At 37.5% G+C, this 26,193-nt stretch overlaps 1 protein-coding gene and 1 long non-coding RNA gene across 3 annotated transcripts in view; one reads left to right on the plus strand and one right to left on the minus strand.

The window, feature by feature from the left end:
• LOC129429115 (uncharacterized) lies at positions 1 to 24,790 on the plus strand. The gene is made up of 2 exons (XR_008639141.2): positions 1 to 78; positions 24,502 to 24,790. It is a non-coding gene; the product is annotated as an uncharacterized lncRNA (long non-coding RNA).
• rcan2 (regulator of calcineurin 2) overlaps positions 756 to 26,193 on the minus strand; it is a 98,513-nt gene continuing 73,075 nt past the window's right edge. For both annotated transcript variants that reach the window (XM_055185579.2, XM_055185580.2), the window contains 3 exons: positions 22,381 to 22,554; positions 22,082 to 22,253; positions 756 to 3,083 (listed from right to left, as the gene is read on the minus strand). In XM_055185579.2, the coding sequence (XP_055041554.1) occupies positions 2,929 to 3,083; positions 22,082 to 22,253; positions 22,381 to 22,554 (501 nt within the window). In that variant the 3' untranslated portion in view covers positions 756 to 2,928. The remainder of the gene's footprint in view (positions 3,084 to 22,081; positions 22,254 to 22,380; positions 22,555 to 26,193) is intronic.

Below are 26,193 nucleotides of genomic sequence, written 5' to 3' on the forward strand. Positions count from 1 at the left end.
CAGATGACAACGTGGAGAACCTCATTGCTGAAGTCTATAACATAAAATTACCTCAGGTATCCAGTGCTACGCCAAAAGGTAAGATATTAGATTACACAAATTACTAGATTCACTATTAAGAGTTACGCAAACGCGGCATGATAAGGAAACAGCTTGTTAGTCACTGTGTAAATGCACAATAACAAAGTTTTTTTTTATAAAAGTCAATACGCAGTATTAGTTATGCCTTTGAAGGTTAAATGATTTGCGCAGGTAACCTTTGCGCCTCGCGCGAGCAAATTAGCACAAAAATTATCCTTATGATCCTGTGGTGTGGACGCTAATATAGTTATCGTTATAATGTGAAAGGCCTTTAACTGAGTAGTTAATTTTTTTGGAGTAGTTTAATTTCTACCTCCTTCTCGCGGTACTTTGATGTCATCCGCCTGTCAGTTCTTTATTTCAGAATAGTAACAATTATAAAGTTGACTATTATTCTCAATTAATCGTAAATTGTTGAAATATGCTTATGACTTTCGAATGTAATGCTCAGATAATTTAAATAAACCAGGCCTGATGACGTATGCAGCCTGCATATGCGACCTCAGGAGGCTGCAGCCTTCGGATTGAGTAACGGCCCTAATGATTGCAGCATAGCGCGAGAGTGGGTTGTAAATTAATTAGCATATGTATAAAACTGGACTGAATTATCATGTTATTTTAGGTTCATACTGCTAAAACTGTTGCACACTATTTTAAAATAAACACACCAGAGATTTAAAACCAAACTTTTTTTTTAATACTAACAAAGAATCATCTCGACTACTTGTACATGGCTACCATGAATATTTGTACAAAAATGCAGTAAAAATATTATTGATTAATATATACAGATATGTCTCCATAGTGTCTGCAGGCAGGACGTACACGTATATGACAAGAACACCGATCGTCTTGCACAAGTATGCACAATACAGATATCGTTTCCCAACATCAGTGACACAAACTCCAGACTTTAAGAACAGAGATAATAATATCATGTCTTCAGGAGTACATGAAGAAAACAAAATACAGTTACTGAATGATACAGTCATGTGAAAGTGCAATACAGAACAATACAAAAAAATGTAAATTACAGGACAGCAAGGAAGGCTGGCAGCTTGTGAGACTGCAAGAACATGTGTAGATCGTATGAATCGAGTATAGGGAAGAGCAGATTGGCCAAGCAGGTACAGTAATATGAATTAAGGGTGAGTTTCAGTTGTTATATATTGCTCTCATGCCTTTCTTTTATAAATCTGATCCTGTATCTGTTGTTACATGTTCAGAGACTAGGTTATGCACAGAAGCACAAACAAATGACTGTGCATCACATTGCAGACTGTGATGTCATAGAGCAGTAAATACCCTGTTTACACAACAGTAAAATAGTCATTGCTTTAGAAAAATGGCAAACTGTGAACACACAGAGTTGGGATGTATTTTACATTCAGGATAAAGGACACAGCATGACAAACAAATTCCTTCAATGACATCCAGTGGTTTTGAGAAAACACAGTTAATAACATTGTGAAAGTTGACACTGTGGCTACCACCCCAACACAGCAATAACACCGAACAACAGACTATTCAGCCAGATCACACCTCTTTAAATTTACAAAACAAATATATTCATACTTAAACATAGGGCGTAAGTCAGGTATCAGAAATGACATCACAGTGTTGATGTATTGTCTGGGACGGGACTCATTTCATAGTCTTGGAAGAGGTTTAAACATATAATCTTTATACTGCACTGTATGTACGTATGACAACGATTTACATTTTGCGGCACACATTTAGGTCGCATTGTGCCTTTGTGATGTGTCCTGTGCTTACGTATATCTATTGTGTTTAATTAGATTAGGCACAGCAAAAGATATTGTTTGAATAAAAAATTGACATCCTAATATTTGCGTTTATGACACCCAATGTGTAATAGCACTTGGAAGATCTGTCTTATTGTCTTATTTTACGTGATTATAATGTGAATGAAGTCTCACAGACCACGAGGAAACCTATGAATGGATCGCTCACAACGACATTAACCTCAAGAAACAAGTAACCATGCATATTACAGACGTCATTAAATGACACACCGGATTAGCCGCTGATGTAAACTAACCCGGAAAGTTATGTTGTCATTTTCAGTTTCCATAAGGGAACACAGACACTTGACCAAAAACTCATACGAGAAGCAACATATAGGTTGTATTGAAAGTTGCATGAGTATACAATAAAAATATCAGCTCCTTGTTTGAAAAAAGCATCGTTTTTTGTAAGAACACTGTTGGCAAGACACTGACAATTATACACGGCTGGAAATAAAGTAAATACAGAACATGCGCTGGCATGATGGAAAGGTTCCTGTGGTCAACTGTGCTCATTGCCTAGCAGGATTAACCATATACCATAATAGGGTTTATTGGAAAGAAATGTACATTAATAGGCAATATATGCTGTAAGGGTTTCTGGGCCACATGCATGCAGCGCTGGTGTTTAGCCACATTTACTGGCTAGCATGCCCTTATGAAGAATGTACTATAAATGGCTTAATTGGGTACAAATAGTACATACTTGTGGTGCAATAGGCACATTTGACACTGTTACGTGCAGCCAATCAGAAGGAATGGGTAGTGCTGCCTCTATCTGTGACAGGATGATAGTACCACAAACTAAGAAATGGATACATACGGTAGAGCGGCCAGATTTGACACCGAATATTGCCAACGTAAAAAACGCCATGACACACATTGAAGATTGTATACTTGTGTGCGCTGGACGAGGAACGCGGATCTGAATCCGTCAGACCCTGGTTGTGTGTTTAACAAGGTTCTGAAGGGGCTTGACAGAGGTCCTGTGAAGAAAATGGGGAGGGTACAGATCCTCCTGCGGGGAACTGTAGAGTTCTCAGTGTGAGACGGGCAGGTCCGGGCGTCGGGTCTGGATGATTTTTGGTTTAGGGTTGGTCTTTGGTTCCTCCTCTTCATCCGCGTCGCTATCGCAGACGTGGACAACCACGCTGGGCGTCGATTCTGTGCCCGCATGAAGCTCAAACTTTTCACCTGCATGTGGAGAAAAAAGAGTGTCTAAATACAATATCCAACTACCAATATTTTCTATCACGATAGGATTCTCATATCATGATAACTATGTGTGTCACGGTAGAGGTTTTTTAATGTTTTAATAAGGTTTTTCTGTTATTAAAATCTTTAATACCGTAGAAATGTTCATAATTCTCACAAAAACCTTATACAAGCATAAAAAAAGATAAAAAAAATTCAAGCTCTCTGAAGATAAACAGTCAATGATAAAGGAATGAAAATAAATAATTATGTATGTATGTATATATATTTTTTATTTAAGGTAGAAAAGTGATTTAGTTAAGAGCAGTGAGAGATTTTCTCCCAATGCTGTTTGATAAACATGAGCAAAATTAGGTAACTTCCCCTTTAAGACCAGATTCAATATACTGTTACACTTGTGTTTTCTTTTTTAGCTGTTCACTTTTTCTTAAGCCCTAAATGGTTGTGTTTATGAGGATACTTGCAAAGAAAGATGAGAATTTTGACGCATATATGTACAGTGTTGGGGAAGGTTACTTTTAAAAGTAATGCATTACATTATTAAGTTACTCCTCAAAAAAGTAACTAATTGCGTTACTAGTTACTTTTAATGAAAGTAATGCTTACGTTACTTTTTAGTTCTTTTTGTATTTAGTTCTTTTTGAGGCTTGATCTCTTTCAGGCCTTGCAGGTGTTTTTTATGACTGAAAAGTTATGCATTCAAAAATGGCATATTTCATCACAAAAACTGCCATCTTAGTTTCTGACTCAAACTGTTCCCACACAGAAGTGTACGCATAGAGTGCATACGTTTATTTTAATTCCGTACATAATTGGTTTTTATCTAATTAATTAAACTAAAAAAGTAACTTGCATTACTTTTTAAAAAAGTAACTCGAATATTAATGTGTACATTTAAGAAGTAATGCTTTACTTTAGTCATTACTTCAGATGAGTAATATTATTACATAATGCACGTTACTTGTAATGTGTTACCGCCAACACTGTATACGTATTTAAGGCCAATAAAGCGGTAAAAATGCTCACAAGCTTAATGAGCAGCGGTTGCGCGACTTACGTGCTCCTCACACACAGAAAGAACGCACGCATATAGATCTGTTGTTTGTGTTAGAATGACTTAAAATAACTTGTTTTAAAACCGCGGTGCTTAAATACGTGTACAAACGTTACGTTTTTGTGACCATGACGTGGCTGCGTAACCTCAATAGAGACGATAGTCCAAAATCTCTACCAGTTGACAAATTTCTACCGGTTAATCATGTCTATTGCACACCCCTAATGGGGGCCACACTGAAAAAAATGATTAATTGAATTTAATCAATTTTTTTAAGGTAAGTGGTTGGTAAATGGGTAAAATAAAATAAAACTTTTGTTTAAATGTAGCTTAAATAAATTGATTGCAACCACTTACCTTAAAAAAATTGATTAAATTCAATTAATCATTTTTTTCAGTGCATTTAAAAACAAGTTTGTGTCCATGCTCAAACATTTGGGTTTACTTTGCACAGCATTTGCAGAACATTTATGTCCCAGACGACTCCGGGCTGGATCTGCACCTAGATCCGGCCTGGAATACACTCTTAGAAAGGATGTGTTAATTTTTTACACATCTTTGTGCGTTAAGCTTTTAACACATTATGTGTCATTTTGTGTAAGAGTAAATGGTAAACAGTTACTTTAATAAATGTGTAAAATATGGTCTACTCATATAAATAAAACCATAAAGCTTAAAAAAAAATAATGCAACCCATTTATTTTTGTCTCTTCAAACCTAATCTTTCAGGCTTTGGACAAGAGCACATTTTTATGGTCAGAGATATCAAATGGGAATCTACCATGCAAAATGATCTACTGTAGTAATTCCTGCCGTATAACTAAATCCACATCTAGAGGGCGCTCTCTCCCAAGACATCACTGTGAGAAAATACACTGGTGGATATTTTAGGACTGTCATAATTGCAGTGATAACCAAACGAAAACTGCAGTGATCCATAGCTCCTAAAGCATTCCACTTATAACACAAAATCCACCAGGGAGTCAGAATGGTGCTTTATATCTAATGCTGAATGCACTGTAAGTGGCTTTGCATAATCGTGTCTGCCAAGTTTGCATAAATGTAAAATGACAAAATGCATTTCTACATTCATCATGGTTGCACAAAAAAGACTGGAAAGTGTGCAAATATTTTAAATGTGCCAGACAAATATCGGCTTTATGTTTGCAGGACAAAGATGAAGCAAATTTTACCACATGCCCTTGGGCGGCATGGATGTGCAGTGCATTGTGGTTACCCAACACAGTATATGCCTTACAAACATTTACATTTTGGCAGAAACTTTTATCCAAAGCGAGTTACAGTGCATTTAATCTATACATTTTTATCAGTAGCATACAGTATGTGTGCTCCCTCAAAATCGAACCCATGACTTTGGTGTCCTAATGCAATGCCCACCAATTGAGCTACACGAACACAAACATGACCTCTTATGTATGTTTCAGTTTTGAATGCCTCAACATTGCTCTCTCTGTTTTTGATTCGACATTGTGTTTTCTCACATTCACAAACTGCTATTTTACCCTAATTCCCCTTTCAGTTTTTATCCACAACCTGCTTGTTCAAACAATTGCACAGCTACGTGCTCCTACAAATAAATCCATTTCTTTTTGTCCTCCTCCACTCTCTTCTGTATTCTCCCGAGAGTCTCTCTCTGAACCTGGTGGTGACGTCAATGCTGCATACTTACGTCAAGGGTCAGACAGTCAGGAGCACGCAATCAAGTTCATTAAAGCAGCCAAAAATGCATTCTTCACAAATAGACCTCCGTAGTTGACTTTCAAATAAATTGTAAGGTTAGTCATCCCTGACAGACATAAAGGGGGCTGCTATAAATACAGCCTCAAAAACGACCCTATTACAACAGCACTGATGTCATTGGCATGCAGAGCACATCTCCTCGACTCTTCCCTGCAGTTTACGAGCACCGCTCGTCGTGAGCCGCTGCCGTACGTGTGCTCGCGACAAAATTTGAGAAGGACAGAGTGGGTAAACGAGTGGAAAGGCCAGATGGATTTCATCGTGTTAGTGTAGGGCTAGCGGGCCGGCACAAGGAAGTGGTATTTTTAGAGCATCCTTTCGAAGAGGGGTAAAACACCTCCCTTGATCCTTTTAAAGCCCTCCTCTAAAAAAAAAAAAAAACGACAATTTCTGCATTCCTTAGCAACTGTCCAAAAATAAGCTCCTCTTCTGATAAAAGATGTAACCCTTTATTGTGGAAATGGAAAGCAGGAGTGATCCAATCTGCACAGCTGCAGACGGAATAAAAGTGAATTTGCCAAGAAGTGGCAAATGGCTTGCATCAGTTGCCATGTATTTGCCACCATGCTTAAAAATATACACAAAGTTTATATAGTGAGGAGTTATGCTGTACAGTGCTTTGATCCAATGAAATGATGACTGTTTCAGACTTGCATAATAGCAGAAATGAAACAACCCTTTAGCAATACTACATTTGATCTTTCCAATCAAAAGTAATGTTGTACTGAGTGTTTCCATAGCTCAATTGGTAGAGCACTGTGTTAGTAGCCCAAAAGATAGATATAAGGGGGCGGTTTCCTGGACAGGGCTCATCCTAGTCCCAGACTAAAATGCAAGTTTGAGCTGCTTTAATTTAAAAACACCCATGACAGCCTTATTGGCAAGCAACCCTTGACAGAGCTGACAAAAATCGTATTAAATCGACATCTTTTTTTGCGTGTAGGTCCGGAAAGCTGTTTTCGACCACGTTATGGAAATTCCTAAAACTGTATTTTTTTCTTATAACACATTTCATGTGTTACAGTATTGATCAATTTACAGGTTATTTTGTGCTGTAACACATCCTGAAGTTTGCCTTCTCAGAGTTTTTCAGAATAAAAGTAAATTGGGTTTAAATGTCAGAAATCCCTGTTGGGACGAAAGTAACACTTGTTACTTATATCTGCAAGAGGGAAGACATTGATGATTTCAAAATGCTTTTCATTTATTTTGCAAAAAAGAGAATGTGTATTGCAGGGCTGGACTGGGACAAAAAATTGGCCCTGGCATTTTGGCCCAGACCGGCCCACTGCATAGGATCACAAATCTTTGTGCAACCTTGACTATAACTCCATATAATGATTAAGTAGAAAAGTATAAGAGCTGACACGTGACATTACAAAAATGTAAGGGCTGTAAAAGGTTTTAAAAATAATAGTATAAGCCAGTGAGTGCACAATGTTGTGCACCTTATGATAACACTCAGACAAGATAAATGTTACAATGACAAGCCACAAGCCCCATTACAGTGTGTGCAGAAAATTTTGATCACTTTTTTCTGAACACCTTTCACCAATTCCAAACCAAAGTAATTTTAATAACCAACATTAATTTTGTATATATATATTTTCCTTTCATCCTATTTTATGCCCTTGCTGCCCGAATAAGGATTTCTTGTATAATGGTCACACCTCAATTTTGCAATTTCCATGCATGGCATCTTTCTTATGGACATAAATAATGAATGTCCAGTGTTTTTTAAACATTTTTGGCCCATTTTAAATGTAAAAGAAAATGTGCCTAATAATTCTGCACACTTGAATATAAGGTGCTTTTTTCTCCAGTCAGCCATCATTAACAATAATGTTTTACTTATAAATGCTTTATTTACAAAATGAATGGTAGTTATTAAAATGAATTTGGTTTGGAATTAGTAAAATATGTTTGATAAAAACTGTGATCAAAAGTTTGATGTAATAATTCTGCCCACACTGTATTTTATAGCAGTGTAATCACTGTCATGTTGCAAACAGCCATTGATCTATCACTTGTGTTTTTGACTGTGTTTTATTAAGAGGATATCTAACAACAGTGTTTTAAAAGCAGTTCTGCTTACCGCATGTCAACCATAGACTGTAAAAAAAGATGGACGACGCGACGTCGCCTCCCACCATTGTAATGAATTGAAGCCAAAAATGTCCGACCACGGTCGCCGCCATGTTACGTAAAAACGTCAGTTTGGAGCCGAGGCATGCGCAGAAGGAATCGTCCGTGAAGCCAGAGGCGGAGCCGCGGTATCAAACTTCCGCCCAAACGCTCGCGCAGCCAATTCAACCACTCCAATCATAACGACACGCCCCGTTTCTATAGCATCAAATTACAAGCTAAAATGAAACTTATCACAAAAATTAACACTTGAACATATATCAGCGTGATAACAACTACTTGAAAAGACCAAAACCATCTTTCGAAAACTTTTATTGGAAGTGTAAATAATTTTTTTATTTAGAGCAAAGTCCTATTCATTTGAATGGAGAGGGCGGGGTTATGACTTGTACTGCAGCCAGCCACCAGGGGGCGATCAAAGAGCCAGAGGCTTCACTTTTCAAGGCTTATTAGGCACACCCGATGTCAACTCGCTTCTCAGTCGTCTCTTATTTTGACAGACGCACACTGACGCTGCATGCTTCATAAAATGCCCTAAAAGTTGTTATTGGGCTAGCCAAATGTCAAATCAAAAAGAACCAATGGCTGCTGATTAGGTGTCTCCTGGGCCGGTCTGTCCGGAAAAAAAAACATCTTACGCTAACTTTTTTGGAAAATGCAGTACATTGCCACCGCACCTTTTAGCGCCATTAATGAATTACATTAAAACAAAGAAAGAAAGCAACGGGCTGCGTTGCGCGATGAACGAGTGTTATGGGCTGGTCAGACAAAAATAGTGCGAGATGTATGATACATCTGTATGATACTCGCTCTCTGTTTCTTGTGTGTGTCAGATTATCGCTCTCTGTTTCCATCTGACACAAGAAACAGAAGGGGAGGGGTGGAGCTTGTTAAGAGATGATTGGGCCAGCCCAGTGTCAGTATGGAAAATGAACCAATGGGCCGCGCTGTCCATGCTTTATGAGGCCGGTCGTTGGCCAATTAAAAAAATATATATATATCATATTATATTCACCGGCCCCCAAGGACGTCGGCCCACCGGGCATTTGCCCGGTATGCCAGATTACCAGTCCAGCCCTGGTGTATTGCCATCTACATGAATTTTATGTGCATTTTTAGCACACAAAGATAACTTGCATTTATTTTGCTTAAATACTGCTTAATATTGCTTAAATACTGCAGAGAGTATATGTGGACGAGAGAGAAACATAACGTTTACACCTGTAATATTTAAAACCGTCTCTTTTGTCCACTTTTGACTACTTCTGTTTTGATTACTTTGAGGGGAAATTTATGAAATAACATCGCACAACTTTCACACGCTAGAAAAAAGGACTTAGCAAGAAATCAGCTGCTTTCGTTTTATCAATGAAAGGCTAAAAATAGCGCTGAATACGAAAAGACGTAAAACATTAGTTTAGTAGCCTACCTCAGATTAGATAAATGGTCGGAGAGAAGGCGGTCTCCTGTGGCTGTTCGAAAACATTCAACCCATAGACTGCAGTTCTATCTATTGTTTTATTTCCGCTGTCATCATAGGTAACATGAAATAAAAAATGTTTCCACACACCATTATACGACGCTGGCGCATCCTCCAACTCCGGGCAGACTTCGTTTTCTCTCCCACTTGACATTTCTACACGTAACATAACCTGCAGTACTTACAATCCAAACAGTCACCTCTTCTTTCGCGCGAAAGGGAAACACGCTATCTGAGGTCACATACAGGGCATAAGGCTACATTGCGCATGCCATGAACCGTTGAACCGTGCGACGCACACGCGCTCCAAATCGAGACAAGCGAACCGAACGGTTCGGATTTTTTTCATGAACCGTGCCACCCCTAGATGCGACTTGGTGAACATGATATCACCAAGTAAGATGTGATCCTGGATCAACACCATTGTTGGTCCTGGATCAACATTTTCATTAACCAATCAGATTGCAGGATTAGGATTAGTGTGTATGTTAGATTTAGGTTTAGGATTGGGTTGGGGGCTTTTAAGAAATACTCCTCAAACTACTATTTCACACTATTTTAAGGGTTTAAAAATGGTTAGGGTTTGAGTTAAAGGACAAGTTCGGTATTTTACACTTAAAGCCCTGTTTTCAGATTGTTTATGATGAAATAGAACGGTTTTGACTGAAATTTCGACATATGCGGCTGCCCCGAGAATTTTCGCGTGTTTGTGTTTCAGCTCCCACCTCTACAATGGGTTTAATGGTGCACTGGAACAATCCTTGCTAAAATGCATTAAACTTTCGTTTACAAAGACGTGAAACTCACCGAGTGGTCAGGGGTGTTCACTGGTATGCTCACACACAAAAATCGCTGCAAAATACGCATTCCAACAGGTTTTATCATAGTTTTTGCCAACTCCATTGACTTGTATTAGATGTGCTGTGAGGTACGGTATTACTCCGCGCCGGGAACTTTGTTTCTATTCTTGCAATTGGCAATAGCGGATTAGCGCCACCATCTGGGCTGGAGTGTTTATTATTCAAGCTCTAAGCGGAAGAATGTACGGGTGTAAGGTTTTTTTGGAAAAATAGGTCCAAGTTTACAACGAATGCTAAAACACCTGTTGAGGGGCGTCTTTTGCAGCGATTTTTGTGTGGGCGTGTCAGTGGGCACCCCTGGCCGCTCGGTGGGTTTCACGTCTTTGTAAACAAAAGTTTAATGCATTTTATGAAGGATTGTTCCAGTGCACCATTAAACCCATTGTAGAGCTGTGAGGTGAAACGCAAACAAGCGAAAATTCTCAGGACAGCCGCATATGTCGAAAATTCAGTCAAAACCGTTTTATTTCACCATAAACAATCTGAAAACAGGACTTTAAGTGTAAAATACCGAACTTGTCCTTTAAGGGTAGGTTGGGGTATCTTTGACTAAAACGTTGATCCAGGATCAACAAAAAATGTTTATCCAGGATCACAGCTTACTTGGTGAAATCACGGCGACCATGCGACTTATAGTCCGGAGCGACTTATAGTCCGGAGCGATTTATAGTCCGGAGCGACTTATAGTCTGGAAAATCTGGAATCTGAGGGTGCAAAAAAATCTACATATTGTGAAAATCGGCCTTAAAAAAAGTCCTTTTTACAAAATATCTTTACTTTATATCCTAATGATAAAATCGATAATTTTAACCCATACAATGTATTGTTGGCTATTGCAAATATACCCATGCGACTTATATATATATGTGATTCTGGACCACAAATCCAGTTATAATTATACAATAGTTTATTTAAATAAAAAGCGTTAGCTTGTATGTCAAGCTTTAAGGTGTGCAACCTTAAACAGCTCCTCTTTAAGCCCTGCACGGCACACATGCTTGCCTCCAGGTCTTTTATCTAAGCGTCCACAGATGCAGCAGGAATATTTCATTAACTGCTGTTGCTTTCTCGGGGTGAATCGGCTGGGTATGTGCCTTGTAAACAGGGCAAGGAACAACAAAAAGCATTGCTTTAATGAGCTGGAGTGTGTGTGTGCATTGTTGTACTGTACAATTTCAGTGTGACTCATGTGGAGACAGCATCTCCAACACAAAATTGTGTATGGAAACGCACACAGACACGCACGTTTAACAATGGAAAAAGCTTCCTTTCACAACAACCACAATCATTATTGCCATCCAACAGCAGTGTAACACAGTCAAGGGGCCTCATTTAGAAAATCCTGATCTTACGGTCAAAGCGTATACGTGTGATTCACAGAAAACGTGCGTGTGCTTTACTTTCAGATGTGAAATGTATAAATCGCAAACGCGCTCCTCAGAAGAGGCTGTGAAGCCACATCATCCCGGAGCGATGGAGTGCTTTCTTTATCCCTCTTTGGGATTACACAAGAGCCTCTGAATGACTCTTACACAACCTCAAAACAGAAACTCTACTTACCGTATGTTTAGATGTACAGTACAGTACAGTACTACACCAGCATGCATGGAAACAATGTAAGTGCATTTTCCATTAAGCTGGTTGTTTTATGGATCTCAGGGGTCTGGGGTGTCCTGGACCCCCCCATAATAATTAATGCACCCCTCAAAGTCACAGCTTGATCAACTTTAACTTTAAAGTAGCCAAAGAAGACTCATTGCCTTACATATCACAGCTGTTATTTTGGTATGTAAAGCAGTATGAATAGTGCCGTAAAAACACTGACTTATTTGTTTACATAAGGCGAACTCCATTACATAAATAATGTAAAACATTAGACTTATGCTTAAACATCTCTCGTAGTTATTTAGAGAGACCCAGCCATAGAGATTTAAAATTCAGCAGGATGTTTTCATGGGATTTTGAAATTGATCCCTTGAGGGTTTGATGGCTGAGAGTCTATAATGCCAAGTCCTGTTGCATAATTTAAATGTTCCTACTTCATAATCCCCAAACGCCTTTTTACACTGTCAGCTAAAAATAGAGCAAACAAACAGTGGGTGACATTCAATATTGACCTGGTTTCATAAGGGATGTACCGCCAACCACGGCACTTAGGCCTGGATTCCTAGAGCCTGGCTGTGTACCGCGGTAAAGCTGCAAAACCAGGCCAAAAAAGATGGCCAACATGTGGCAAACAGATGTTTAGATGGGACGACAAGAAGATTCTTTGCCAGGAAAGCAGACGGATCAGAAATTAATTAGTGAGAAATTACTGTATATTTTCTTATGAGTATAAAAAGTCTCTATGATGGATTTGCTGTTGTTTAGTCTAAAACAGCTGTGAACATAACTGATGATAACAATGTCGTTTTGTTTAGATTTTTGGAAAAGGCCTGCAGATAGAGCGAATAAACATACACTAATGGATGCTAATTAAAGTCGGCATGATATCAATTGTCGATAAAGTGAAATTTGGGATTCTTAATGCAAATTTGTACAGCATTAAAACTGATATGCTAACAAAATCCCTTTCTAACAAAGTTTTAGGGCTGTCCTCGACTAAGGATTTACATATTCGAATCAGAATTGTCGAATCTTTTCATAGTCAACCGATAGTCGAATCATCTATGTGTGTGTGTGTGTGTGTGTGTGTGTGTGTGTGTGTGTGTGTGCATGGGTTGGAAGGGGGTCAGACCAGGTACAAATTGATAACTTTTATTTTCTTTCACAAGCAGCACACATAAACAACTTTCTGATAAAGTTACCAAAAACTGTCTTTCAAGTGATGAACGAAGACAAAACTGACGATGCATTTATATATTTTTAAGGTAAAATGTAAGGCAACATTTGTTTAATTATTCCTCATAACATTTTAAAGCCACGATCTACAGAACATCACACAAAAAACATTTTGATAACTAAACCTAAAAATATAACAAAGGTGATCCTGCCTTGGAAACCTCGGCTAATTCAGTGTTTTTATTTAATTTGGAGATTAAGCGCGTCAAAGCAGTCATGACCAAAAAAAAACAACAAATGACAAATAATTTGTGATTGTTACTGAAAATTATAAAAACTAAGCTTTATATACAATTCATAAAAACACTGAAATTATTGATTTTATAGACACTACGCGTTATTATTTAGCACAGAAATACCTGCTTGCTTTCACTTTGATCATCTCCATTCACTTTAGATACAGAAACAACTGATGATATTATTTATTTCAGGAATCTCTTTTCTATCATTTGAAAGTGAACACCAACCATAATATTAAATCACAAGAAAGACAGTCGTGTCAGGCATAAATATAGGTTCGGTGCAGATATTTTCCGTTTCATCACGGAAATTTTAAGAAACGGCTTACCTATTTTGTAGTTTAACTTTTGACAAGATAACCATATGTTTTAAATACATTTTAAAAACTTATACCCGTCGAAAACATCAGTTTTTTGATGTTTAGTTTGATGAACTTCTAAATATGAGACGCAGAGCACCTAGCACGTTCGGCTAAATTGCATGCGCAAGCATGGCCAGCACGCAATAGTGCAAAATCTATACAACGAAAAGCAATCCAAAATGTACAGACTTAAATTAGATCAGAATTTACGTTTATAATAAATAATTTTTTTAATAAAATAAGGTCAGAAGTAACAAAGTGCAGAACAAATGTGCAAAATGCCTCAAGTGCACGAAAACAAAACACAAGCCAAATAGATACATCAGAAAACCCAGAGTGATTCATAAATAAAATAAAATAAAATGAAGAAATTATTAAAAGAATGAAAGTATAGCCAGAATTGCCAGCTTTTTCTTTTAAATGTAGAAACAAAGAGGCAATGGTTTATTAACATAGGAACCTCTTATGGACGTGTAGCCCGGTCACAGGGGTTGCTGGATTTATTAACGCATTTTAAAAATATTATTTGAAAGCTGCTACTTCACATATTATTTGCAGAATTATAATAATATGCTGTATATTAATATATTGGGAGAAAGCTGTTATATGTGAAATCAGAGTTGTGCACAGTGCACCCATATACAAAAATTAAAGGATCCTCATTTCATAACACATCTGCGACGATTCGACTGTGAGATTGGTAGTCGAATCAGGCTTCTCCTATCGATGCATCGAATCTTCGACTATTCGGGGTCACCCCTACAAAGTTTAATATTACAATCTAAAAGATGTTGAGTTGTTAAAGGGACGCTCCACATTTTTCAGCTCCCTTAGAGTTAAGATGATCTCCGGGTCTGGCGGTACCACTTTTAGCATAGCTTAGCACAATCCATTGAATCTGATTAGACCATTAGCATCGCACTAAAACAAAATCAAAGAGTTTCTATATTTTTCCTATTTAAAACTTGACTCTTCTGTAGTTACATCGTGTACTAATACAGACAAAAAATTAAAAGTTGTGATTTTCTAGGCAGATTTGGCTAGGAACTATACTCTCATTCTGGCGTAATAATCAAGGACTTTGCTGCCGTAACATGGCTACAATGATATTACGCAGCAACCGAAAATAGTCCCCTTAGTATGTTTCAATAGCAGGGGACTATTTTCAGGCACTAATCTTAGGGGAGCTGCAAACTTAGCATATTTTCAAAAAAGTGAAGTGTCCCTTTAAAAGATATGGACAAACCAAACGGTTGCTTTAAATTAACCTACAAAATGTCTATAGTTGACCAAACATGTATTGAAGCAACCCAGCAGATATTGGGTCTGTCCATATCTTACCGAACCATGTGTTGAAACTTGAAACATTGTTTAGTGTAATATAAACAAAACACATTATATTAACACAATTTGTCTATTGCACCAAGTTCTGATGGTTTTGATCCGTAGTGCAAAATAACTAAGCTGATGTCTGGGCCTTGCAGGGAGTCTATTGAAAATCCGATTGAAACTCCAGACAGTATTGTTTATATGAGGTCATTGGAATGGATCTGCTGATATTACTCTGAGACGATATTCATTAGGCAAGAGTCAATATTGGCAGATCTTCGGTCGTGATGCATTATGCATGGGTTACCTAGTAAAAGCAGGTCAGTGGGCTATTTCTAGCATGTGCAATACATATCAAATGCATCATATGCATGCTCTGCAATAACGGCATGAACTTGCACCATTTATGCCACTTTATTCTCAAAGATAAAGGTTTCTCTGGTTGTATGGCATATCATTTGTAATTGGCTTTTTAATGTGATGCCCTGTGAAACTCCACTGAAAATTGTTAGTTGCTCATTAATTGGTGACTGGAGGTCCACAGACACAGGAGACCACACATTCGAAAAGGTCACCCATCTGAGCTGTGTGTGTGTATTTAATTAGAGATAGCAGGAGAGCTAAAATGTACAAAAATATATTCTGATATATATTACTGGCTACCAGTTGCTGTACTTTCACAGACAGAACGTCATGAACAGTGTTGGGGGTAACGCATTACAAGTAACATGCATTACGTAATAATAATACTTTTCTGAAGTAACAAGTAAAGTAACTAGGGATGTCAATTTATGCAATTTCCCATATTCGATGATCATTTAAATTAATGATCAATCAATCGAATAATCGTTAACAGTAATAGTGCAATAAGCCTTCACTGCAGTGGCATATAGCCAATGACATAAAAGTGTGCGTAAAAACGCCTGCTTCCTTAGGCGAATTAAAAGATTGTATTTTTTTAAATAACATGCCAGGACGGTTGTAAAATAAGTCAATGTAGTTGTTGTTTTGATAAAAGCATCAATTTAAACTTATCTGGTAATGAAATATAATGACTTACAGACACAGTGTATAACTCCGCCTCACATGGGCACTCTGCAACAGACGCATGAAAGTCCATGTCAAAATAACAGTTTTATTATCATCAAGTGATATTTATCAAGTTGTTTACCTCGCTTTCCGAGTCGTTGATACACTGTTTGTAATGATACCCAAGAAGCACACGAAGGGCACTTTTCTCATCGTCACCTCTGCTTAGACGTACTTTCAGCAAAGATGCTTATATTACGGAGATGCCAACCTTCCATTAGAAAACACGCAGCGCCTCAGCCAGTCAATAATGATGATCAGTGATATATGTTGCGGGTAGGGATGTTAACAATTAATCGATCTTCGATTAATTGTCGATAAGAATTTACTCGATAAAACTTAACGATTGTTGAAAAACAAGATCATGCACGTGTGTGCGGCGCCTGCGCAAAACACATACAGTCGGAGAAAAAAAAAATTAAGCGAGCGCGCAAAAGTTCAACTACTAGCTATGATCACAACGATGCTCGATGCCAAGCACACGCATGTGCTTTTTAACCTCATGCGAGACGAGGCTGGCTGGCTGCCAACGCAACGAAATTACATCCGCAGTGGATCTGACAGGGTCCGACGCAGAAAATGCAAATACGTTTAGGATACTGAAAGCAAAGACCCTCTTCGGGGAAGCCTGCAAGATTAGCATAGCAACGCTGCTATATACAGAGAAGGAGACCAGAAGCCGTTTTTAATGAAAATGTCATCTTAAATTATGGCAAGAAACTGTCAAATGTAAACTGTAACTGACTGTCGTTACACCCTGAATGCCCGCAAGTAACCCATTACTTTTTAAATGTACACAATAATATTTCAGTTACTTTTTCAAAAAAGTAATGCAAGTTACTTTTTTAGTTAAATTAATTTGATAAAAAAAATTATGTACTGAATTAAACTAAACATAGTCACATTATGCACTCTATGCGTACACGCCTGTGTGGGAACAGTTTGAGTTAAAAAACTGAGATTTCAGGCCAGAGCTCGACATTTTTGTGATAAAATATGCATTTCTGAATGTAGAACTTTTCAGTCATAAAAACACCTGCAAGGCCTGAAAGAGATCAAGCCTCAGCCAAGAAAAAGTAACGCAAAGGAACTAAAAAGTAACGTTAGCATTACTTTCCATGAAAAGTAACTAAGTAGCGCAATTAGTTACTTTTTTGGGAGTAACTTCATATTTTAATGCATTACTTTTAAAAATAACTTTCCCCAACACTGGTCATGAAGTTCTACACTGCAAAAAATGACTTTCTTACTTAGTATTTTTGTCTTGTTTTCAGTAGAAATATCTAAAAATTCTTAAATTAAGATTCTTTTTCTTGATGAGCAAAATGACCTAAGAAAATAATTCTAGTTTTAAGGCAAATAATATACAATTTAAGTGAAATTGTCTTTAAAACAAGCAAAATTATCTGCCAATGGGGTGAGAAAAAAAATTGTGAAATAAGATTTCGTTTTTCTTAAACACTTAATTCAAGTAAAAATTTCTCACCCCATTGGCAGATATTTTTGCTTGTTTTAAGCACAAATTCACTTAAATTGTATATTTTTTGTCTAAAAACTAGTATTATTTTCTTAGGTCATTTTGCTCATCAAGAAAATACATCTTGATTTAAGAATTTTTAGATATTTCTACTGAAAACAAGACAAAAATACTAAGTAAGAAAGTCATTTTTTGCAGTGTAATCATGAATTTCATGATGCTGCCTAATGATATCAGCATAAAGTTGAGGCAAAACCTTTTACAGTGCATGCATTATATTATGATGTCTTTTACTGTGTGCACTTTTTTGTTTGGGTTTCTAATAATGTTTGTTTGGGAACTCGTAGAAAGTCAGAGGCGCATTGTGTTTGACTATTAATCATGCAAATCGTGAACCCAATCTCGTGTAGTGTCTCGCATAGGTGGAGGTTTGCATTGCATGCTGTACTTTTACAATAATTTATTATGCCAGAAAATAACCTATAGTCTGATTTGATTTCATAATAAAATTCTATTTTATTGTAAGAAATAACAGGTTAAGAGAGTAGTACAGTATTTACAGGCATACTGTAGCCTACTGTACGTATGTGTGTGTGGTCCATACCAAACATAGCACCCTGTCCACATTGTCAAACACACAGATAAGAAACATCTTCATAGCAGGCCTAATCAAAACACACCACAGACTCACAGGCACTTACAGTAACTATTACACACACACACACACACACACACACACACACACACACATAGATGAAGGTCATCAGAAGAGATCTCTACCGCCGTTAAGAGGACAATTTAAGACAATGGCTGAGCATTATGGATGTGCTTAATTTGAGAGGATAGCGACGTGTAGCATTCCTAATGGGAAACTGTATTGCTCAGATGTTGCTCTTTAAAGGAATAGTTCAGCCAAAAATGAAAATTCTGTCATTATTTACTGTCAACATCACTCTCATGTTGTTAATAACCTGTATACATTTCTTTGTTCTGATGAACACGTAGGAAGATATTTTGAGGAATGTTTCTAACCAAACTAATCAGAAGCCCCATTGACTTCCATAGTAATTTTTAATCATATTGAGAAAGTCATTGCAGCTTCTTTTTTGGGTGATCTATCCCTTTAATAGCCTGGGAGACTTATTTGAGTCCTGCTTTTTTGTTCTGACTTTGTCTCAGATGTTAAATTAAATAAAATTACACAAATGAGGTGTCCCCAAGGTACATATATGAAGTTTTAGCTCAAAATATCATATAGATAATTATTATAACATGTTAAAATTGCCACTTTGTAGGTGTGAGCTAGAGGTCTACACAGAAGACCCGAGACCCGAAGACCCGGGACCCGACCCGAGACCCGTACGGGTTCGGGTCTATATTTTAAATGATCAGCCGGGTCCGGGTCGGGTCTCAATCTATTACTTCGGGTCCCGGGTCTGTTTAACATTGTGGGTAATACCCGAGGTCGATCGGACTCGGAGAAAACACACTCACATTTAAATAAAATTTTTCAAAAACAGCGACAAAAACTTAGATGAAATGTCGCATACATTTTTTCTATGACGCTAAAATTGCGTTAAAAAGTTAATATTTGGTTGCTCCAACCAGGCAGCTAACGCGCATGCGCTCTTGTAATGTTTCTCTGGCTACCAGTCAGGAGCTTCTGCAGTGAGACGCAATGACTTTACCTATGACAATTGGCTCTTTTGTTTAGAAGGAGGGACCTATTCCGCCGTACGACTTCTCTAATTTTTATAATAATATTATAAATTGACAGTCTTGCTGTTATATCTAAAGTTTTCGCGATCTGCTCAAAGAGCACAGAGATGATAGCAAAGAAGTAAAGCTAACGAAAGCAGCCATGGCACTGAACGAGCAATCGTTATTATAATCCAAATGGGCAAACATTATTAAGCAAGTTGACCCGATAACGTTACACAACAAATGACTGTAAAGTGGACTTTTAAAGCTGGAATAAGCATTAAACATTTCAATCGTCAAGAGAGGAATAACATGATGGAACTTTCTTGGAAATAAGGATTGTGCATCACACAGTCAAGTACAAGGAGGGAGAAGACTAACTTCTATGGGTAAGACAAAAAGTTTAATTTTCGCTACTTGTTTATTGACTTATTAATAACATTTAGTTAAAGAATATTTGCCGGTCGGGTCTGTGTCTTCCCGGACGGGTTCGGGTCCAGATTTTAAATAATAGACGGGTCCGCGTCGGATCCGGGTCCAGCTTTTAAATAATAGACGGTTCCGGGTCGGTTCCGGGTCCAGCTTTCAAAACAACAGACGGGTCCGGGTCGGTTCAGTGTAGCACATTTACGGGTCTGATCGGGCTCGGGTAGGAATTTTTGGACCCGTGTAGACCTCTAGTGTGAGCAAAAATGCAGTTTTTGGGTGTGTCCTTTAAAATTCAAATGAGCTGATCTCTGCACTAAATAGCAGTGCTGTGGTTGGATAGTGCAGATTAAAGGCGGTATATTATCCCCTTCTGACATCACAAGGGTAGCTTACTTTCAATTACCTATTTTTTCACATGCTTGCAGAGAATGGTTTACAAAGTTACCGGGTTGATCTTTTTCACATTTTCTAGTTTGATGATAGCACTTAGACATGAAAAAAGTCAGATTTTCGTCATGTGTCCCCTTTAATAAAGTATGGGAAGGTTTACCAGACAGGGTTTAAATTAATCCAGGACTAGGCTTTAGTTGTATTGGGCCATTTCGGTAGTTTTTACAAACAAACCTTACAAAAAAACATTAGTGGTGTGCAACTTGACAAAACAATGTCACTGATATATTTTAAGATGCAAAAAAATGATTTTCAAGAAAAAAAAATCTAGGGTATTTTTGTCTTGTTTTCAGTAAAGATATCAAAAAATTCTTACATTTAAGATGCTTTTCCTTGATGAGCAAAATGACCCAAAAAATAAGTCTAGTTTTTAGACCAAAAATATCAAATTTAAGTGATTTTGTGCATAAAACAAGCAAAAAGATCTACCAATGGGATAAGCAAAAAATTTTTGAACATTTTTCTTAAACACTAAATTTAAGAAAAATTCATTTGCTTACCCTATTGGCAGATTTTTTTTTGCTTGTTTTATGCACAAAATCACTTATATTTTTGGTCTAAAAACTAGACTTATTTTTGGGTTGTTTTGCTCATCAAGAAAAAGCATCCTAATTTAAGAATTGTTCGATATTTCTACTGAAAACAAGACAAAAATACTAAGTAAGAAAGTCATTTTTTGAAGTGTGAATATTAAGATCAATCCTGAACCCCTAAAGGAGACATTTGACATCACTGGCTTCGGATGTTAAAGTGATAGTTCACCCAAAAATGAAAGATATTTTGAGGAATGTTTGTAAAAACACCATTCATAAGCCCCATTCACTTCAATAGTATTATTTTCCTACTATGGAAGTGAATGGGGCTTATGATCGGTTTGTTCACATTCCTCAAAATATCTTTCTTTGTGTGCATCAGAACAAAGAAATGTATACAGGTTGGTAACAACATTAGAGTGAGTAAATGATGACAGAATTTATCTCTTTAAAAACAAAACAAAACAAAAAAATATTCTTTTAACATAAACTATTGTCTAGTTACAGCGGCGTAGCAAGTGAGTCCCGGGCCCATATGCAAAATAATTTACGAGCCCCCTTAAGCCAAAGCCCCCCCAACCTTGCCCGTTGGCACTGTTAACTGTGGCGCGCAGGTCTGTTAACAACATTTACTTTTAATAAGGCAGTCAAATATTTTTACTTTACTTTTTTAATTTAAAAGGTAGATTTAAATAAAGAAAAACAAAATGTTTTGTGTAGTTTTTGACTCGTGACTAACTTCTCCACCTTCTATTTTCTCTTTGAGACCCCACTTTTATGTTTATATTTGTCCATCCTTAATGTTCATATAGATAGCCGCTATAGTTTTTTTGGCACAGCAATGCTTCATGTAAAGAAATGATGGCGTAGGAGCCTATGGCAGCCGCGGAGTGCAAAAAAAATTATAAACGCAGATCTGAAGTAGAAATTAGACATTACGGAGGAATAAGAAATCACTACAAATGATATGCATGCAAAATTATATTTATTGCTGCCAAAAAAAATGTAATTGAAAAAAAAATGTAAATTAAAAGCTGGGGCGGGCCCCCTATTGGCCCGGGCCCATTTGCACGTGCATACCCTGCATGCCCAGACGCTACGCCACTGTCTAGTTACCCTTAAGGATTAAACTATTTCGATAAAGTTAGTAAAATGTCTAAAGTGGACTATTGAAATAAGGTGTTATCTCAGTACTGACAGAGTTTGATGTGGTGAGTTGTTTCTGACCTGGGCCGAGTTTAGCAACTGCATACAGCAGGTCGTAGTTAATAACCGGTTTGGCTTCATCGATCTGTTGCCAGCCGACTGGAGGTGAGCCAGGAGGGGAGATGAGAAACTGTTTTGAAGGCTGGGGAGGAGCCAGGTGTAAATTATCTCCTTCAGATGCTGGATTCTGCACCTGAGAGCCAAAGAATAGAGATACTTAATAAGAACATTTAGTGACAACTATGTGAGGTTTTGATGTTGCTTGATAAGTCTCTGAACTGTATCTTTTTTTATGTATGCTAGCTGAAGTCAATTCTCACCTGTGCAAAGTAAAGTTTAAGTTTTTTTCCTCTGAATGGCGTCTCATGCAGTTCTATTCTGGCGCTCGCTGCTGCTTTGGGGTTGCTGAAGTTGATTCGTACACGTCGGAAGCTCTTAAACTGCTGGAATGTCACACCTTCATCGTACGCGAGGAAAAGCGCCTCGAACATTTCCTGAAAGACAAAAAAAAGAGGGGAAATAAATGGAGATGAATATTCCGATTCTGTCCACGAGCAAATGTCAAAGCATGAATAATTCATCTATATTCAGAGAGGACAACGAAAGTCAAGCAAGCAATAAGAAAAGCTTTACAATGGGCCAGAAACAAGCACAAGCAAGGCCAGTATCATGGCGAGATCAATTTGATCAGGGCTGTAAAAGAAAATAACTGCTATTAGTGTCAGTGTATTACAGAGTGAACATCATTGTATTGTTTTATAAGACAAACCTTTTTAAACTGTCTTTTTAAAAAGACATCTAATTGATTCAGCCAGAAATCACAGATTTACAAAAACAGATTTTGTAATGAATTTGCTTTTCTGTTGGCTGAGTCAACGTTGTTACTGTATAGCCATTTTTTACACAGACATTACGGAAAATAAACGGGAAATGCATCCAGGATTTGAAAAAAAACAAAACATTTTGACGAGCTGAACTATATATGTTGTTGCGATGACGCGCGGGGATTTTTGTTTATTATAAGCTCATATGAGCATGTGACGCGCTATTCTTTTATGTTGCTGAATAATCTCCGCTACCTGATATCTGCTTCAGTCCAGTTTGCAGACATTTCTCGTTGTGAATGTTAATCTGCATGTAAACGCCTGGTTTTAAAGAGCTGAACCATAACTCCACGTTACCATGACATGCGCGTCCTCACTACAACACGCCTCTTACGACATTGTTTCTGCGTCTCATTCACACTGAGGGCTTTCCGGGTTATTACGGCAATGTTACTAGGTTCTTTTTCCGGGAGCGATCCCAGAACATTTTTGGGACCAAAGTGCTGTGTGAATGAGGTTTATGGTGGGCCTGTAGCTCAGTCGGTAAAGCGTTGGGCTAGCAGCAGAACGTTTATGGGTATAATCCCATTAAAGGTATTGCTTGAATGCACTTGGATAAAAGCCATATGCATAAACATTGGGCCGGTCTGAATGCTCAAACAAACAGAACAATTTTTTGATAGTTCCACAAAGACACAATGTTCATCTTTTTGTAGGGGGAAATTCAACAAATGCACATTAAAATATGACAGTAGTAAGTATTAAACCAACAAAATTACACATTTTACATTTTAACGCTTTTTTAAAATAGCAAATCAGAGTTAACACAACTTTAAAGGGATACTCCATTTTTTTTGAAAATATGCCCATTTTCCAGATCCCCTAGAGTTAAAAATTAGATTTTTACCGTTTTGGAATCCGTTCAGCCAATCTCCAGATCTGGCGCTAGCACTTTTAGCATAGCTTAGCACAATCCATTGAATCTGATTAGACCATTAGCATCGCACAAATTTGATATTTTGAAACTTGATTTTTCTGTAGTTACATTGTGTACTAAGACCATGTTACGGCAGCAAAGTCCTTTACGCCATTATTACGCCAGAATGAGAATATAGTTCCTAACCATATATGCCTAGAAAAACGCAACTTTTAATTTTCTGTCTGTCTTAGTACACGATGTAACTACAGAAGAGTCATGGTTTAAATAGGAAAAATCAAAACTCTTTGGTTATTTTTATGTGCAATGCTAATGGTCTAATCAGATTCAATGAATTATGCTAAGCTATGCTAAAAATGGTACCTCCAGACCCGGAGATCAGCTGAATGGATTCCAAAAAAGTAAAAATTACATGTTTAACTCTAGGGGAGCTGGAAAATGAGCATATTTTCAAAAAAGTGGAGTGTCCCTTTAAAGTCCACTTTAGAAGAACATTTACAACAAAATTGTTGGGGAAAACACCTTAAACGAATTACAAAAAATTTTATCAGATGTGCATAGGCTATCACATTCTTGATTTGAGTGTGACATATCATCTACACATCATATAGTGATTATTTAATGACAGAATGCTTAAGTTATCACTTATAATATAGTGAATGTCCTCTATAATTATACAGGAGACATTATAGAGACAGATGGATCGCTGGAGAAGTTTTACTCAGCAGCTTCAACTGGCCAAACACCTTGTATCCTGTCACAAGCTGTGAGAAACCTCTAGTCTATTCCTTCATCTCCGTTCCAAGAGTGACTGTCCCTGGAGATGACAGCTGTGGATGTGTCGTGTCAGGATGTGAGGTGTGCATCAGCAGTGACAGTTGGGCCATCTCTCAATGATGCCAGATGAGTTTATGAGAATGTTGGGCAGCTTATGCAATTCTATATTCTATAAATTTTAAACCCAAATTATATCACAGAAACTCAATTTTTAGTGGTGTTCGAAATCATTGTGGACATTATTGAGTGCACTCATGCAACCCTGCAATGCACCCCAATAATGAGTGTACAACCGTTGAAACTCACAGCTGGCCGCTACTCGTCCACTGAGGCTTACGCCGAATGAATTCTCAGGCTGACGATAGGACGATCTCAAAATAGCGCATATCGCCCAACACTAGGAACTAAGTAACGCAATTAGTTACTTTTTTGGGGAGTAACTTAATATTGTAATGCATTACTTTTAAAAGTAACTTTCCCCAACACTGATCTCAGATGCACCTTCTTGAGGTCTCTTTTACAAACCAATAAAGAGGTGGATAGTTAGAAGTTACATATACAGTCCCTCCAGAAACGTGATTATGCGATCGCATGATTCAATGCACAATCAGCATATTATAAAGTCCGCATTTTTATTAAATACGCCGCACTTTCACCGGATAAATTGCAGATTCCCGTTTGCAAAATATGCGGGGCTTGCATGATTTCATAATCCCCACAGTTTCGTAGCAAAAAGTCACATATAAGCAGAAAGTTGAAATATGTTGCATTTACTTCACACATGCACAGCCATGTCCCCTGTTGCTATGGGAATATCATGAAGTGACATAATTACACGACATGAACATCATTGAAAACTGCAGTTGGGGTTTGCAGCTTTTTGCAAGTTCCTGCAGTTTTTGCAAGTTCCCGCAGTTTTATATTTCATCGCATAAAATTGCATAAATATCCCGCATATTCCATCGCATTTTTTAAGAAAACGTGCCGCAAGATCAAGGATTTTTGCCCGCAACAATCACAAAAAAACTCTGAATATAGGACTGAATATTGCCAATGAGTTACATTGAAAACCTTTCACAAACATTTTAAACCCAAGCATTTGTTGTGGAAAGAAAAGACATTCCTTTACAAATATGGACACTGAGATGAAGGATGAGGATGCAGGGTTATAGATGGAGTGGAATATTTTGCTCCAACTTTCTAAAAATATGCCTCTATCTAATCAGAAAGGATCTGGGTATGTTGGGATAATATTTCAGCACTTTAATGTAGCTATAAACGGCACAGCGAGGACAATGCGGCAGCTCTGCATGTTTTTTAAGAGCTGATTAGTTTAAAAATGTGTGCTTCGCAGATAATCACTTTATAAGGAAGTGATTTAATTGCAATGGGGAACATTCATCCATTTCTGGATTTTTTTTTTTTGGGATGATTCATTAGTATTTATGTATTTATATATGGAACATCTTAAAAGTAAAACATTACATTTACGCATTTTACATAAACTTATATCCAAAGCGACTTACAGAGCATTACAAGGTATACATTTTTATATGTATTGTTGCCTTGGTTTGAACCTTTGACCTTTTGGGCAC

Source organism: Misgurnus anguillicaudatus, chromosome 18 (assembly GCF_027580225.2).
Source record: "Misgurnus anguillicaudatus chromosome 18, ASM2758022v2, whole genome shotgun sequence".
Lineage (NCBI taxonomy): Eukaryota > Metazoa > Chordata > Actinopteri > Cypriniformes > Cobitidae > Misgurnus > Misgurnus anguillicaudatus.